The sequence below is a fragment of the Aphis gossypii genome, unplaced genomic scaffold (assembly GCF_020184175.1).
Source record: "Aphis gossypii isolate Hap1 unplaced genomic scaffold, ASM2018417v2 Contig00087, whole genome shotgun sequence".
NCBI lineage: Eukaryota > Metazoa > Arthropoda > Insecta > Hemiptera > Aphididae > Aphis > Aphis gossypii.
In genome coordinates this window covers 5433-21586 of record NW_026083008.1, presented here as the reverse complement: position 1 = coordinate 21586, position 16154 = coordinate 5433, and the positions used below count along the sequence as shown (strand labels likewise).

The 16154-nt window shown below is 35.0% G+C and overlaps 3 protein-coding genes across 3 annotated transcripts; all 3 read left to right on the top strand.

The window, feature by feature from the left end:
- The first annotated feature begins 5966 nt into the window (after positions 1-5966).
- On the top strand, positions 5967-8293 carry LOC126553154 (uncharacterized). Its single transcript, XM_050208325.1, has 2 exons — positions 5967-6956; positions 7016-8293. The coding sequence occupies exons 1-2, from the start codon at positions 5967-5969 to the stop codon at positions 8291-8293; spliced, it is 2268 nt and encodes a 755-aa protein (XP_050064282.1).
- A 783-nt stretch (positions 8294-9076) lies between these two features.
- LOC126553153 (uncharacterized) lies at positions 9077-10790 on the top strand. Its single transcript, XM_050208324.1, has 2 exons — positions 9077-9501; positions 9556-10790. Exons 1-2 carry the CDS (start codon positions 9399-9401, stop codon positions 10788-10790), a joined length of 1338 nt encoding a protein of 445 aa, XP_050064281.1. The 5' UTR covers positions 9077-9398.
- A 1821-nt stretch (positions 10791-12611) lies between these two features.
- Positions 12612-15000, top strand: LOC126553152 (uncharacterized). Its single transcript, XM_050208323.1, has 3 exons — positions 12612-12762; positions 12819-14384; positions 14504-15000. The coding sequence occupies exons 1-3, from the start codon at positions 12612-12614 to the stop codon at positions 14998-15000; spliced, it is 2214 nt and encodes a 737-aa protein (XP_050064280.1).
- Positions 15001-16154: the final 1154 nt, after the last annotated feature.

Below are 16154 nucleotides of genomic sequence, written 5' to 3'. Positions count from 1 at the left end.
ACCGAGTCGGACCACTAATGCCGTTTCCTGATTGGATTAGACACATCACGCCACTTCATAGACGTAGATCATTCGATTCTCCATCACGGCATGTTCCATATAAATATGAGTCCTCATCATAGATTTAATTATAGTTAGTTAAGAGTCAGTTAGACTAAGTCAGTGTTGTCACTTGCTCTCCGGTAGCTAAGTACTTGTGCTTACGCTAACGAAAGCCTTTTCATTTATCGTTTTAACAAGTTAATAAACGTATCAATTATCTTATTATTTTATTGTTAACTTATATACCTCAACTCTCCAACCTACGACGGAACGTGCATTCGTCGTAAAAGAAGCGTGCAGTAACTATCACTGGTTACTACATACAATTTGGTGTCAGGTGTGGGGTCATACTTCATCAAACGAAAATTTTTTGAGTCAAATCAAAAAATAAGTACTTTGAGACCCACCGACGAAACCACGTTCACGACAGGAAGGAGAAGCGATACTGGCACAATTAACGGGTAAAGCATTATCGGCCGTGAGGTATAAAAAAATTACTACCTGGGATGAATTAAAAAAATTATTTAAAACCGTTTTTGGATCGACACATTCAGTCTTACTTACAAGTACAATTAAGTCAAATGCGTCAGAACGCAAAGGAATCAATTAAAGATTTTTCTATTAGAATTGAAGAAACAGCCCATGAATTAATGAACGCGTTAACGGTAGGTAGGGACGCAATAGAATCAGAAATAATAGCGCAAACAGTGCGAGCTCACGCACTAAGTGTATTCATAGCGGGTATCCCACAAACTATCGGTTTATTATTAAAAGCGCGTAACATACAAGGTTTCGAAGAAGCCGTTTTAATTGCAATGGAAGAGGAAACAACAACAGAATTTTATAATAGCATAAACGGGTATAACAAAACACCGAATTATAAAAATAATAAATTTGATAAAAAAAACACTAGAGATAAAAGCGCGATTAAATGCCATCGTTGTGAGAAATTTGGTCATTATGCTAATGAATGTAGAACAAGCGAGCATAAGCTAGCTACTTTCGAAAATCCGAATAATGGACAAAGTCCAAAGACCGAATTTAAACGCGAATATTCTAGTAAATTCTGTAAATATTGTAGAAAAAAGAATCATGATATAAGTGAGTGTCGTAAATTAAAACGTAACGAACAAGATGAAACCGTAGAAGGAAATAGTCAGGAAAATCACGATAGGTCTATCAGTGAAATACAATCGGGAAGTAACGTTCTTATTATAACACCAATAACACAGGAGCATATTACGTGTTTTTCGGATAAATTTGTTAAAAACGAAATTAAATTTTTAATTGATAGTGGTTCAGAAATGAACATTATAAAAATTTCAAGTTTAAAATGTCACATAATCGTGAATGAAAAAGATAAAAAAATGATTAAGGGCATTAATGCAAGTCCAGTAGAAACAGTAGGATCTGTGGTAATTCCAATTTACATTAACAAACAACTTTTTACAGTTAAATTCGATATTGTATACGATGATTTTCCAATACATGAAGCAGGTATAATAGGCATAACATTTTTGAAATTAAACAAAGTCGTATTAGATTGGGATAAGGAAATATTAATAATACCAGAAAAAAAAGAAATCGATAATAACGCGTTAATTATTCCACCGCGAAGTAACTGCGTTTTACAAATTAGAGCGGACGAACAAATTAAACACGAATTTATTACGATAAAAAAATACGAGATTAACGAGGACGTAATTATAGCTAATAGTATCAGTCCAGTAAAAGGCGATAAAATTATAAGTAATATAGTAAATATATCGGAGCAACCATTTATTATCGATCAATTAACCACGAGTAATCTAAAGTGGGAACCTTTTAATGATTGTGTTTTTATTGCTAACGAAGAAAAATACGCGGATAATAAAATTAGAAAAATTAAGAAAACTATTAAAACGGAACACCTTAACAACGAGGAACGTGATAGTATAATAGACCTTTGTAGCCGTTTTTCTAATTTGTTTTTCTTTGAAGGTGATCAATTAGGTGCTACTGATATAGTTACACATAAAATTAACACTCCTAGGTGCGTTAAACCGATAAATATACGTCGATATAGGTTACCACATGCATATCAAGATGAGATAGAGAGACAAATAAAAGAAATGAAAGAAGCTAATATTATACGTGACTCGGTATCACCGTTTAATTTTCCTTTGGTAGTCGTTAAAAAGAAAAAAGATGCAGAAGGGAAACAAAAAATGCGAGTATGCGTAGACTTTAGGAAACTTAACGAGGTCACTGAAAACGAAGAGTATAGGTTACCAAATATTCTAGAAATATTGGAATCATTAGGTTCATCAAAATACTTTTCGACTTTAGACCTTGCGAGCGGTTATCATCAAATAATGGTAGATAAGGGGGACACGCATAAAACAGCTTTTTCTACAAAATCAGGTCATTACGAATTTATGAGATTACCATTTGGACTTAGTTCTGCGCCTGCAATGTTTACACGGGCCATGAAAGCAATTTTAATGGGTTTAGAGGAGTTATGTACGGCGTATCTAGATGACATCGTCGTCCATGGGTCAAGTTTACGTGACCACCAAAATAAATTAGAACAAGTATTCACACGTCTGAGATCGCATAAACTTAAGTTACAGCCAGCGAAATGTGCGTTCTTACGTAAAGAGGTTGTATATTTGGGGCATTTGATTAGCGAAAACGGGGTAACACCAGATCCGAATAAATTAAGTTGTATTAAAGATTATCCGAGACCTTTAACTGAGAAGGACGTTAAATCCTTCTTAGGTTTACTTAATTATTACCGCCGATTCGTGGACAATTTCGCCAAAATTGCTAAACCTCTAACGAACTTATTGAAAAAGAACACACCATTCGTATGGACTGACATGTGCGAAGACGCTTTCCAAGAATTAAAAAAAGCATTAATGAACCCACCTTTATTAGTATACCCTAACTGGGAGAACGGGAATTTTAACTTAATGACGGATGCAAGTCAATATGCTATTGGGGCCGTCTTTTCACAAGGGGAGGTACCTAAAGATCAACCAGTAGCTTATGCAAGTAGAACGTTAAATAAGGCCGAAACAAATTACAGTGTAATTCAAAAAGAATTGTTAGCGATAGTATGGGCAGTTAAATATTTTAGGCCGTACCTATACGGGAAAAAATTTAAAATAATAACTGACCATCGACCATTGACATATTTATTTAATATAAAAGATGTTTCATCTCAATTAATGCGCTGGCGTTTACAACTCAAAGAGTACGATTACGAAATTGTTTATAGAGCGGGACCACAGCATGCAAACGCGGACTGTTTATCACGTATACACGTAGTTACAAATAATGAGCCAATTAACGATTTCGATGAATTTAAAAAGGCGGAAATAAACCGATATTTAATTCTAAAATAAAAGAAATAGAAGGCAGTATTAAACACGCGAAACCCGACGAAAACGTAATTTTACCTATATCAAGCGATAAAATAATAACGCATCCGGCGATAGAGATTATTAGTAGTAACAATTTACTAGGTCAAATAACGTTTAATGAAAGTAATTTTTTCGTTGTTAAACAATTAAGCAATTAATAATATTTTACAATTTAAAAAATAATTATTATACAGAAATGAACGCAGAGCAATATTATAACGCGATAGCCGAAATTAAGTTATTCTGTGTCGGTGAACAAATTAAACAATTTTCAATCATTAGATTAGAAGGGTTAACGACATTGACCTGTTTCGAGCGCATACCCGCAATGTTTCGTTTTGTTTTTAAAAACACTGATATAGAAGTAACGATATATAAAGAACAATGTTTTACGGAAGACGAGAAAAATCAAATAATTAAAGAGTATCATGACACATTAGTAGGGGGGCACCAAGGTACTTCCCGTACAATAAAAAGATTAAAAATGAAATATCAATGGAGACATTTGAAACAAGATGTAAAAAATTACATTAAAAAATGCATTATTTGTCAGGGAAACAAATCGGGTAAAAAAACAAAACAACCTATGTTAATTACTTCTACCGTAACTACTACGTTTCATAAAATATGTTTAGACATAGTAGGACCATTACCCGTAACAAGTTCAGGTAACTCGTATATTTTAACTATACAAGATGAATTGTCGCGTTATGGCGTAGCCATAGCGTTAGCCTCCACAGACGCAACGACAGTAGCACAAGCATTCGTAGAATGTTTTATATGTATCTATGGTATACCAGTTACTATTCTAACAGATTATGGTACCAATTTCTTATCAAATTTGTTTAAAGACGTTTGTAAATTATTGAAAATCGAAAAAACTAAAACAACTCCGTGGCATCCCCAATCAAATGGTTATTTGGAACAATCACATTTAACTTTGAAAACGTATTTACGCAGTTTTGTAGACAAAGATAATAATTGGGACGCGTAATTAGTTATGCTATGTTTTGCTATAATACCACGGTGCATACTTCAACAAATTATACTCCATACGAGTTAGTTTTCGGGAAAAAACCAATATGTTGCCGCCCGGAATGCAATAATATAATACAGCTAGCCACTTATTATATAGGTCAACGGCCTATATTTGTCACCGGCCGATCACACACACACACGCACATACATATTACTGTTTATTTTATATTATTGTTTAAATTTGTGTTTTAATTGTTGTGTGAGTTATATAATATTAAGATTACGCGTGAAGAATCGCAATCAGCGCATTATTATGTCTTCCCGTCCGCCCGCGTCGTCGGTATAATATTATAATTATGTTAGTCTTCTCTCCAGCGTCATTGCAATATAGCTGCTGTACGTGCGCTAATCGCCGTTGTTTTTTTATATACTTAAAAAAGTTCGTGTTTGTGAGCGCGAATCTCTAGTTTTATTATATTTTGTGGGCGCGAATAGCCACTTTGTTATTTTATTTTGCTTAGGCGCTAATCGCCGCAAATTCTTTTTATAATATTATATAGTGTGCGCTAATCGCCGCTATTATTATATTGATATTGCACTGTGGGCGCGAATCGCCAATTTTATTGTATATTGTGTGAGCGCAAATCGCCACATTATTGTTATTTTTGTGTGAGCACTAATTGCCACATATTTTTTTTTATTATTGTATTGTGAGCGCAAATCGCCATCTAGTCTTTTTTTTGTGTATTATTTAAATTATTATATCCGTGTTGTGTGTGTCATTTTTATTATATAGCTTTAGGTGCAGCTGGCCAGCTGAGCACCGACAATATTGTGAGTTATTTTTTATTTATTTATTATTATTTATATTATTATTATTTGTATTATATTTGGTTGTGCCGAACCGGCAACTATTATTATACTATACATATTTTTACTTGTTGGGCCAAAAGGGCGCGTAAATTATTATTATATTATATCTTTTACCACACCTACAATTTGAGTTACCATTTTTATTCTTAGTTACCCGTGTCCCTAGATTTAAGTATACACACCACAATTATACACACCTACACACACCACCGCACACTAGCACTCTTTGGTCTTGCTCGGCGACCCCGGCCACTTCCTTAGAGTCGCTATACACACATACACACACATACACAGGTCGGTCGGTGTGCAGCGCACGAATTATTTTGGTGACCGGGCGCGCGTATTAGCTTTATATGCTCCCGGCCCGTTCATTTTGGTGACCTCGACGTGATTTTTTTATTTTTGTTGTTGTGAATTGTTGTATAATCGTTGTATTGAATTTTAATTTATTAAATTATATTATATAATAGGTGTTTCGTTGGCGCTATCGATAAATTAATTAATTATTCTATAACGAAGTGTAATCTGCTTTCATTGTAGATAGTTGGATCGTATTATAATTTATTTAATTGCGTTCAAGAGAATTTCGTCTTGCTATTATTATTTTTATTGGTCTGTTTTCTAATATTTTTGAATTGATATTTAATTTGTAAATTTTATAACACGATGGTGCTTGATGATGATGATAGGGAGCAAAAATTAATAAGTGATTTACGGAGAAAGCGCGGGGTAGTGAAGGCGTCTCTAACGCGCATACGTACATTTATTCAAAATTTTAAACCCGGCGTAGATGCCATAACGTTATTGGAATTTCGTCAGGAAGAATTACCAGTGCTCAATCGCAAGTTTGATGACATCCAGTCACAAATTGAGCTGATCGATGTTGATAACGCTGAGTTATTTGAGCAAGAAAGAGAACAGTTTGAAAATGATTTTTTCGCTACTAGGTCGGAAATGCAAGAGCTGATAAATGCGGAAAAGAGTCATAACTCGTCAATGCAAAATAATAATTCTATGAACACAACTATGTCAGCTCATAGAGCTAGATTGGCACCGTTAGCATTGCCGACATTTGATGGCAATATACAAGAGTGGGAATCTTATTTTGATTGTTTCAAGGCGATGGTGCATAATGAGGATGCTTACCCACCAGCTCAAAAATTTTCGTACTTAAGATCTTCACTGTCCGGGGCAGCATTGGATGTTATCAAAGCTATTCCGATGACAGAAGGCAACTATTCCGTAGCAATAAAAAGGTTACAACAGAGATACGAAAATAGAAGTATGGTTATACAATCTCACATTCGTGCTATATTGGATTTTCCGCAGGTGGATTCCGCTATAGCAAATGAACTACAAGCGCTGCACTCTAATGTGGTTTCTCATGTCGCAGCACTAGAAGCACTAGGGCAGCCAGTAGATATGTGGGACGCCTGGCTGGTTACAGTTTTGCTTAGAAAAGTTGACCATGCAACTTGTCATGAATGGCAGTTGCGACGTACCAATAATGAGCTGCCGAAATATAAAGACTTGGAAGAATTTTTGTCAAGTCGCTGTATAGCCTTTGAAAATTCGGAAACATGGGACAGCAGTAAGACAGCAGTCAAGAAAAAATGGTCCAATCCGGGAAGAAAGGTTACATTAGCTGCAGTGGAAGTTAAATCAGAGAAATGCCCTTGCTGTGATCAAATGCATAAGATATATACATGTAAAAGATTAAAGAACTTCCACAAGGGGAGCGTTTCAACATTGTTAGAGGTGCGAGATTATGTTTTAATTGTTTTAGCCCTTATCACATGGCTCCTTCCTGTCAATCGAAATTCGTTTGCCAACTTTGCAAAGGAAAACACAATACAATGTTGCATTTTGACAAGTTAAGTCAAAGAGATACAATTAAGAAGTTTAATAGTAGCATACCAACTGAAGATCAGCAAACACCTTCTGCTTCTTCACATGGTCAACAGCCGCCGGTTCATTCTATTTTAGCAGCAAAATCAATTGATTCACATGTCTTTCTTTCTACTGCTGTAGTGCAAGTAACTGATGGTCGTGGTTTTATGCGTGACTGTAGAGCAGTGTTAGATAGTGGATCAATGGTGAACTTTATTTCAAGGAGTTTATTAAATGTTTTGCAACTTGCCACTCAGAAAACAGAATTACCAATTAGGGGTGTGGGAGCTAGTCGAGTTCAATCTGTAGCCAAGGTTGAAATACATTTAAGGTCCAAGGTCACAAATTTCAAATTAGTTTTGCCATGTTTTGTATTACCAACTATAGTCAGTCAACTTCCACCATGTGCTGCACCAGCAAAATGTTGGAAAATTCCTTTAGAATTTGAATCTAAATTAGCAGATCCTAAGTTCAACGAAGCCGGATCAATTGATCTCTTAATTGGGGCTGGAATATTTTATGAGCTTTTAGAAGTAGATCGAGTGCCACTGGGGATTGGTAACCTTAGTTTACAGGATACGAAACTAGGATGGATAGTTACCGGCGGACTTGAAGTAACTTGTCTTTTAGGAGTTAATTCTCTTGGAGAATCTATAGAAAGTGATTGGAAGCCAGTACTTGCAGATAAAGAGCAATATGGACAAGGATCAAAGGCAAATCAGAGGTGTGCTGAAGAAGAAGAAACTCTTCAACATTTTCAAGATTCAGTTAGGCGAAATGAAGAGGGTCGCTTTGTTCTGCGTTTACCAACCAAGCCTGAAATACAAAATTTAGGTGATAGTCTAGTAATGGCGACATCCAGATTTATCAATATTGAAAGGCGACTTCAACGAGACGAAACGTTAAGAGTGGAATACGTTAAATTCATGAATGAATACATAGATATGGGGCACATGCGAGAAGTAAAGTGTGAAGAAAGGTTGCTAAAGAATGCATACTATCTACCACATCATCCAGTGTTAAAATTATCTAGTCTTACGACAAAGACTAGGGGTGGTTTTCGATGGCTCAGCAAGAACTACATCTGGATTATCACTAAATGATGTGCTGATGCGTGGACCTACGGTTCAAGAAGATATCTTTTCAATATTAACTCGATTTCGAAAACATCAGTACGTCATTACGGCTGACATTGAGAAAATGTTTCGCCAGATAATGGTAGCTGAGGAAGATTGCCATTACAAAGGGTACTTTGGCGTGCAAATCCTAGTGAAGAAATCCGCACTTATAATCTTTTGACAGTCACATATGGAACTACGCCCGCCTCGTTTATGGCAACGCAATGTTTAGTGACACTCGCTCAAGAGTATAAAAACAAAAATAGAAAAGTGGCACAAGTAATTGATAGAGATTTCTACATGGACGATTTAATGACGGGTTGTGATACAGTAGAAGAATGTATGCAGCTGCAGAAAGATATAACCGTCGTCTTAGAATCTGCAAAATTACCATTACGCAAATGGTGCTCAAATTCTCCCACCATCATTGCCACCATAAGTGAGAACCAAAATGATCCTTTGTTTGCTTTAAATCTCGGCGATGAAGATAGTGTTAAGTCATTAGGATTAGGGTGGAGTCACCATCTATGGCCAGTATCCATCTATGGCCAGTTTAGTTTTAAACATTATTTATTAGCAGTATTTTGTATTCCACAGTTATAATCTTGTGGTTGAATATTAAGTTGGATACACTGATTCATTACACATTCAATCTTATCATTTTACGGGTTTTTTTTTTTTTTTTAATCACAAATTCATAATGTTGATATTATTATTGTTGTTTCTTAGCAACATTGTTAAGAAAATGTAATTTTGTTTTATTTTTTTGTGAAGAATATTTTATAATTTGTTGGTGTTGACTACACAATCAGGTTCGTATTATTTCATATAATATTATTACATTAATGTGCTTCAAAAAAATGTTTTGTACATTGTATTTTATATGGTGGCCTTAAAGGGGCCTACATTTTGTTGAAAACTCTATCTATGGACAGACGATGGCCATAAATGGATCGTTATGAGACTCTTTTAATGGCCACTTACATTTATTTTATGCTTCACTTAGAGCTACCTACCTAGTTATACCTATTTGTCTGAATTGAATTTCATTATTAGCTTGGTAATAATTGTTTTAAATAGTACATTTAAAATGGCTTCAAAACCAACTACATCAAAAACCAAGAGTAACACACCAAAAAGATGTATATATTCTCCATCCAAAGTTCAGCAAGCATTGGATGCAATTCACAAAGGTAGATTGTTGTAGACATTGATTACATAAATAAAGTAAAAATAATTTTGCTTAGGAATGAATACATCAACAGCAAGCAGGATATTTAATGTACCCCGCACTACACTCAGGAACAAGCTTGAAGGCAAGTCGCCAGTTGAATCTGTAGGACACGGTGGAGTAACATCCATACTTGGAGATGAAACTGAAGCTTTATTAGTAGAATGGGTGCTAACTTGTGCCAAAATGGGGTTTCCTGTAGATCGGGAGGGGCTGTTAAGTTCAGTTAAGAAACTAGTGGATGAATCAGAAATGAAAACTCCATTTATAAATAATAGACCAGGTAAAAAATGGTTTTATGGATTTATGAACCGCCACAAGTGTTTGTCCCAAAAACATGCTGAATATGTAAACAAAGCAAGGGGATCAGTGACCGAGGAAAAAATAAGAAAATGGTTTGATGAAGTTTCTGAGCTATTGGGCGAAAATTTGTATGTGTTGAACTACCCAGAACGAGTATTTAATATGGATGAAACGTGTTTCTATTTAGCTCCAAAAGGAGAACTTATATTAGGGCCTCGTGGATGTAATGTGTATGATGAACAGACAAACAACAATAAAGAAAACATAACAACACTTTTTGCAGCCAACGCTTTGGGTAATTGGGCACCCCCTTTAACAATTTATAAGTATGAACGCATTCCAGCAAAGATTGCACAGTCTGCTCCTCCAGGATGGGGGTTAGGCAAGTCTGAAAATGGTTGGATGACTGCAGAAACTTTTTTTGAATACATGGCAAACATATTTCTTCCTCATCTAATACAGTCAAATATTTCTAGACCCGTTATTATATTCTTAGATGGTCACAGTTCGCATCTTAGCTTACATCTGAGTAAGTTTTGTAGGGAAAATGGTCTGATTTTAATAGCTCTTTATCCCAATTCAACTCATATCCTACAACCACTAGATGTAGCAGTATTTGGACCACTCAAGTCATCGTGGAAAAAAACTGTGAAGCAATGGCGAATCGACAATGATAGAGAAATAAGCAAATTTGATATGCCAACTGCATTATCTAACATCATGAATACACCAAATATGTCGAAGAATGTTCAATCTGGTTTTAGATCTACTGGTCTATTACCATTTAATCCAAATAATGTAGATTATACCAAAGTTATAATACGTTCAGTCCCAACACAACAGAACACCTCAAAAAATAATGAAATACAATTGCATTTGAAATTCATCGAAAAAAACACTGATAGTAATCTATTAAAAGAATTTAAGAGAGCCTATATAGGAGGATGAGTGGGATGGTGATATCAAAGCTAATGCTGTTTAATTTGTGGTCCACATGTGTAACTCAAACTAACAATGAGAAAACAAGAACAGAGTCAACCTCACAAGCAACAACTTTTGATTCCTTTGATTCCTATATGAGTCCAACATCAGCACAATAACAACAATTAGTTTAGAATCAACAACTATGAACAATTCCAGTACATCCTGTCAATTAGAAAACCAACCATCCACAAGTCATGATTCTCCTACTACTTTAATCTTACCAACACGACGATCATTAACATCAGTATTTGAGGATGTAATTAAGTGGCCAGTACAGCAGGTATCAAAATCAAAAAGAAAAAGAGAATATACTCCAAGTGTCATAACATCAGACAGGTGGGTACAATTTCATGAACTAAAAGAAGCAGACAAATTAAAAAAAGATGAGGAAAGAGAAAATAAAAGGAAAGCCATACAAGACAGAAAAAGGGTAGCTGAAGAAAAAAAAAAGGGTAAAGACATTAAAAAAGAAAATACCAATTGATTCAGATAGTGAACACTCAGAAACTAACCAAAGTTGGAGTTCAATCAGTCACCACAGTCTAGAAGAACCACTTGCTGTGCCCATACAATCTATGGATTTGGTTTTATCAACATCAGACTTGAAGCCCGGTGATTATATTATTGTAAAATTTGAAACGTCGAACAAAAGAAAACTCATTTACAAATATGTAGCATCAGTTCTTAAAATAACTGATATAAATGATATTGAAATACAATGTTTTGAATCAATAGACGAAGAAGAAAACACGAATTTGTTCCTATTGACAATGATGTGAGCATGATTGGCATAGAGAGTATTGTAGGGAAACTGCCTGTACCTGAACTGAAATTATCTGGTAGACAACTAAAATCTGTCTTCCCAGGTGTTGTTGACATATTCGAGAAATTTTAAGACTGTTTAATACAATATAAAATTAAAGACTGTTAGGTTTAGCAAAGAAAAAAATAATGTCCTGACTAAGAAGTATATACCTAACTTCAATTAACTATTTTAATAGCTAGGTTTGCTACATAATGTTTTATTTTATTGTTAATTTAATTTAGTATTTACAATATTAAATTATTCATTGTTTTTTTTTTAACACAGAAAGTACTGTTTTTGTTAAAAATTTGAATTTTATGTTTTAGTTTGTTTATTTTATAATTTTAAACTGTTATCTATATTAATATATTATATGGCCTAAGTAAACATGTTATACCTATTTGAAAATGTAAAGACTGTTACGTTTAACAAAGACTGTTCCTAGCAACAAAGCATATAATTATATTACTATTTTTAATTCCAAAATTTGGTGCATAATACCTATTACTCATTGTTAATATTTAAAAACTGTTAACTATATTAATACCTACTTAGGTATGTATGAAATAAAGAAAGATCTTAAAAGTAAAATGTTGTACCTATTTGAAATTTTGGTTTTTAAAATATTTAACTACTTATTTGTAGGTATAATTTTAGTTGTGTATCCATAATTGAGTAATGAAGTATACAATTATTTTTATAATGATGAAATACAGTGTTATTTATCATTACATTTAAATTTTTAAGATTTTTTTAGTATTGGCCATAATTGGGTATTTTATTGGCCATAGCTGGTGATTGCCGGCCATAAATGGGAGGAAAAGGTAAATAATAATAAAAAAATTATTTCTCATTAGATACTTTACTTATGAACCCAATATTTTAGCTAAGTATTAAACTTGTTATGATGATAACATGGTAAAAATTTCAAAGCTCAAACATCAACAAGTAAAACGCAATAGTATGATTTGTCTAGAAAAATGCTTAAGGTGGCCATAGCTGGTGACTCCACCCTATGTTGGCAACCAGTGCCCGATCAATTCAAGTTTAATATTTCTATACCTTTAGACAGGATGAACCTTACAAAGAGAAAGTTGCTCTCTGAACTAAATAAGGTGTTTGATCCTCTAGGTTTTTTGGGTCCTGTGTTGATCAAAGGTAAGATTTTTCTTCAACATCTTTGGCAGCAAAAATTAATTGGGATGCACCATTACAAGTAGATATCCAAGAAAAATGGAAGAAATACTACTCTGGACTAGAATCTCTCAAAGAGCTTTCCATTGATCGTAAGTGCAAAGTACAATCTGGTGAATTATTTGAAATTCATGGATTCTGTGATGCATCTATGGAAGCTTACGGAGCATGTCTATATATACGTAGTTCAGATCAGCAAGGGATATGGCACTCACGGTTACTCTGTTCAAAAACTAGAGTAGCACCATTAAAAGTTGCAACTATTCCTCGGCTAGAACTAAGTGGGGCACTTCTCTTGGCTCAGTTGGCAGCTAAGGTAGCTGACTCTTGGAATATTAACTGTGAAACTATCCATTTGTGGACTGATTCAATGATAGTTTTAGGGTGGCTAAATAGTCATTCATCACGATTAAAAACATTCGTAGCTAATCGTGTCAGCCAAATTCTAGAAATTACAAAGGCACCGCAATGGCATCACGTAGCAACAAATGAAAATCCAGCCGACATACTTTCTAGAGGCATTACAACGCAAGAATTACAAGATGCTACGACTTGGTGGTTTGGTCCACAATGGTTATCGAGCGATACAATTTCTTGGAAGAGTCAGTCCATGCTTGCATTAATGCCGGAAGAAACACTACCGGAACTTAGGCCTGTTCAGTTGAGTTTAACTATAGTAAAGTTTAAAAATGGTTTGCTAGATAGGTATTCTAAGTGGGAAAGGCTAGTTCGGGCAACTGCTTGGATTTTGAAATTTATTCAGTTTTTAAGATTAAAAAGATGCAAACAAGGCTTTGTTAAATATCTCACGGTATCAGATTTTAGCAATGCAGAATCTTGGCTAATAAGATGCGCACAAAAAGATGAGTTTGCAATTGAAAATAAGGCATTAACTGAAGGTAAAAACGTGCCAAGAAATAGTAAGTTAAAAGGACTATCTCCATTTATCAGTACAGATAACCTAATTGTAGTTGGAGGAAGATTGCATAATTCAACCCTATCAAATGAACAAAAACACCCCATAATTTTACCATTTGGTCATAAGGTAACAAGATTAATTTTTATATATTATCATGAAATTTTATTACACGGAGGACCACAGTTGTTACTAGCAGAAATAAGACTTCGATTTTGGCCTATAAAAGGTAGGATAGCAGCTCGTTCCACTGCATTGCGTTGTGTAACATGTGTTCGTTCTAAACCTAAATTTTTGAATCCAATCATGGGAATTCTGCCAAGTCCAAGAGTACGCCCTTCTAGACCATTTTCGACAACAGGTGTTGATTTTGCAGGCCCTTTGAATCTCAGAAGTGGCATACGCCGCGTTACCAGCATTAAAATGTGGATTGCGGTTTTTGTGTGCTTAGCAACAAGAGCAATACATCTGGAGCCAGTAGTAGGGCTCACGAGTAATGCCTTTTTTGCCGCACTACGGCGATTTATGGCACGGAGAGGAAAATGTTCAAAGATATATAGTGACAATGGTACAAATTTTGTTGGTGTTCAACGTGAACTAGCAAACTATATAAAAGATGCCGACGCAAATATAGCTCAGGATGGTATACAATGGCACTTTAATCCCCCGCTGCACCACATTTTGGTGGAATTTGGGAAAGCGCAGTAAAAAGTGCAAAACATCATTTAACTAGGGTAGTAAAAGATTCAAGACTTACTTTAGAAGAATTAGGAACCTTACTTTGTCAGATTGAGGCATGTTTGAACTCTCGTCCGTTAACACCGTTAAGCCTTGATGCTCTGGACTTAGAGCCTATAACACCGGCACACTTTTTAATTGGTGGACCACTTCTTTTAGCACCAGAACCCGATTTGTCAAAAGAAAACATAGATATATTACGGAGGTGGAAATATGTGCAAGCCTTGATGCAAATGTTTTGGAAACGTTGGTCAAAAGAATATTTGCCACAGCTCCAAGTTAGAGGTCGTTGGGTATCTCAAACTGAACAGATGAAAATTGGAGATATAGTAATCATCAAAGAAGAATTTGCACCACCAGGAAAATGGAAATTAGGAAGAGTAGCAAAAACGCATCCAGGTAGTGATGGGATTGTACGAGTAGTCACTTTAAAGACAGCAAATTGTGATGAGCTGAAAAGACCGGTAGTGAAGCTATGTCGTCTACCAGTAGAGCCAGAAAACTCTAATATTGAAAAATAGAACCAGATGGCTTAAGCCTTAAATGTTGAAATCAAGATTTCAACGGGGGGAGAATGTTGCCGCCCGGAATGCAATAATATAATACAGCTAGCCACTTATTATATAGGTCAACGGCCTATATTTGTCACCGGCCGATCACACACACACACGCACATACATATTACTGTTTATTTTATATTATTGTTTAAATTTGTGTTTTAATTGTTGTGTGAGTTATATAATATTAAGATTACGCGTGAAGAATCGCAATCAGCGCATTATTATGTCTTCCCGTCCGCCCGCGTCGTCGGTATAATATTATAATTATGTTAGTCTTCTCTCCAGCGTCATTGCAATATAGCTGCTGTACGTGCGCTAATCGCCGTTGTTTTTTTATATACTTAAAAAAGTTCGTGTTTGTGAGCGCGAATCTCTAGTTTTATTATATTTTGTGGGCGCGAATAGCCACTTTGTTATTTTATTTTGCTTAGGCGCTAATCGCCGCAAATTCTTTTTATAATATTATATAGTGTGCGCTAATCGCCGCTATTATTATATTGATATTGCACTGTGGGCGCGAATCGCCAATTTTATTGTATATTGTGTGAGCGCAAATCGCCACATTATTGTTATTTTTGTGTGAGCACTAATTGCCACATATTTTTTTTATTATTGTATTGTGAGCGCAAATCGCCATCTAGTCTTTTTTTTGTGTATTATTTAAATTATTATATCCGTGTTGTGTGTGTCATTTTTATTATATAGCTTTAGGTGCAGCTGGCCAGCTGAGCACCGACAATATTGTGAGTTATTTTTTATTTATTTATTATTATTTATATTATATTATTATTTGTATTATATTTGGTTGTGCCGAACCGGCAACTATTATTATACTATACATATTTTTACTTGTTGGGCCAAAAGGGCCGTAAATTTTATTATTATATTATATCTTTTACCACACCTACAATTTGAGTTACCATTTTTATTCTTAGTTACCCGTGTCCCTAGATTTAAGTATACACACCACAATTATACACACCTACACACACCACCGCACACTAGCACTCTTTGGTCTTGCTCGGCGACCCCGGCCACTTCCTTAGAGTCGCTATACACACATACACACACATACACAGGTCGGTCGGTGTGCAGCGCACGAATTATTTTGGTGA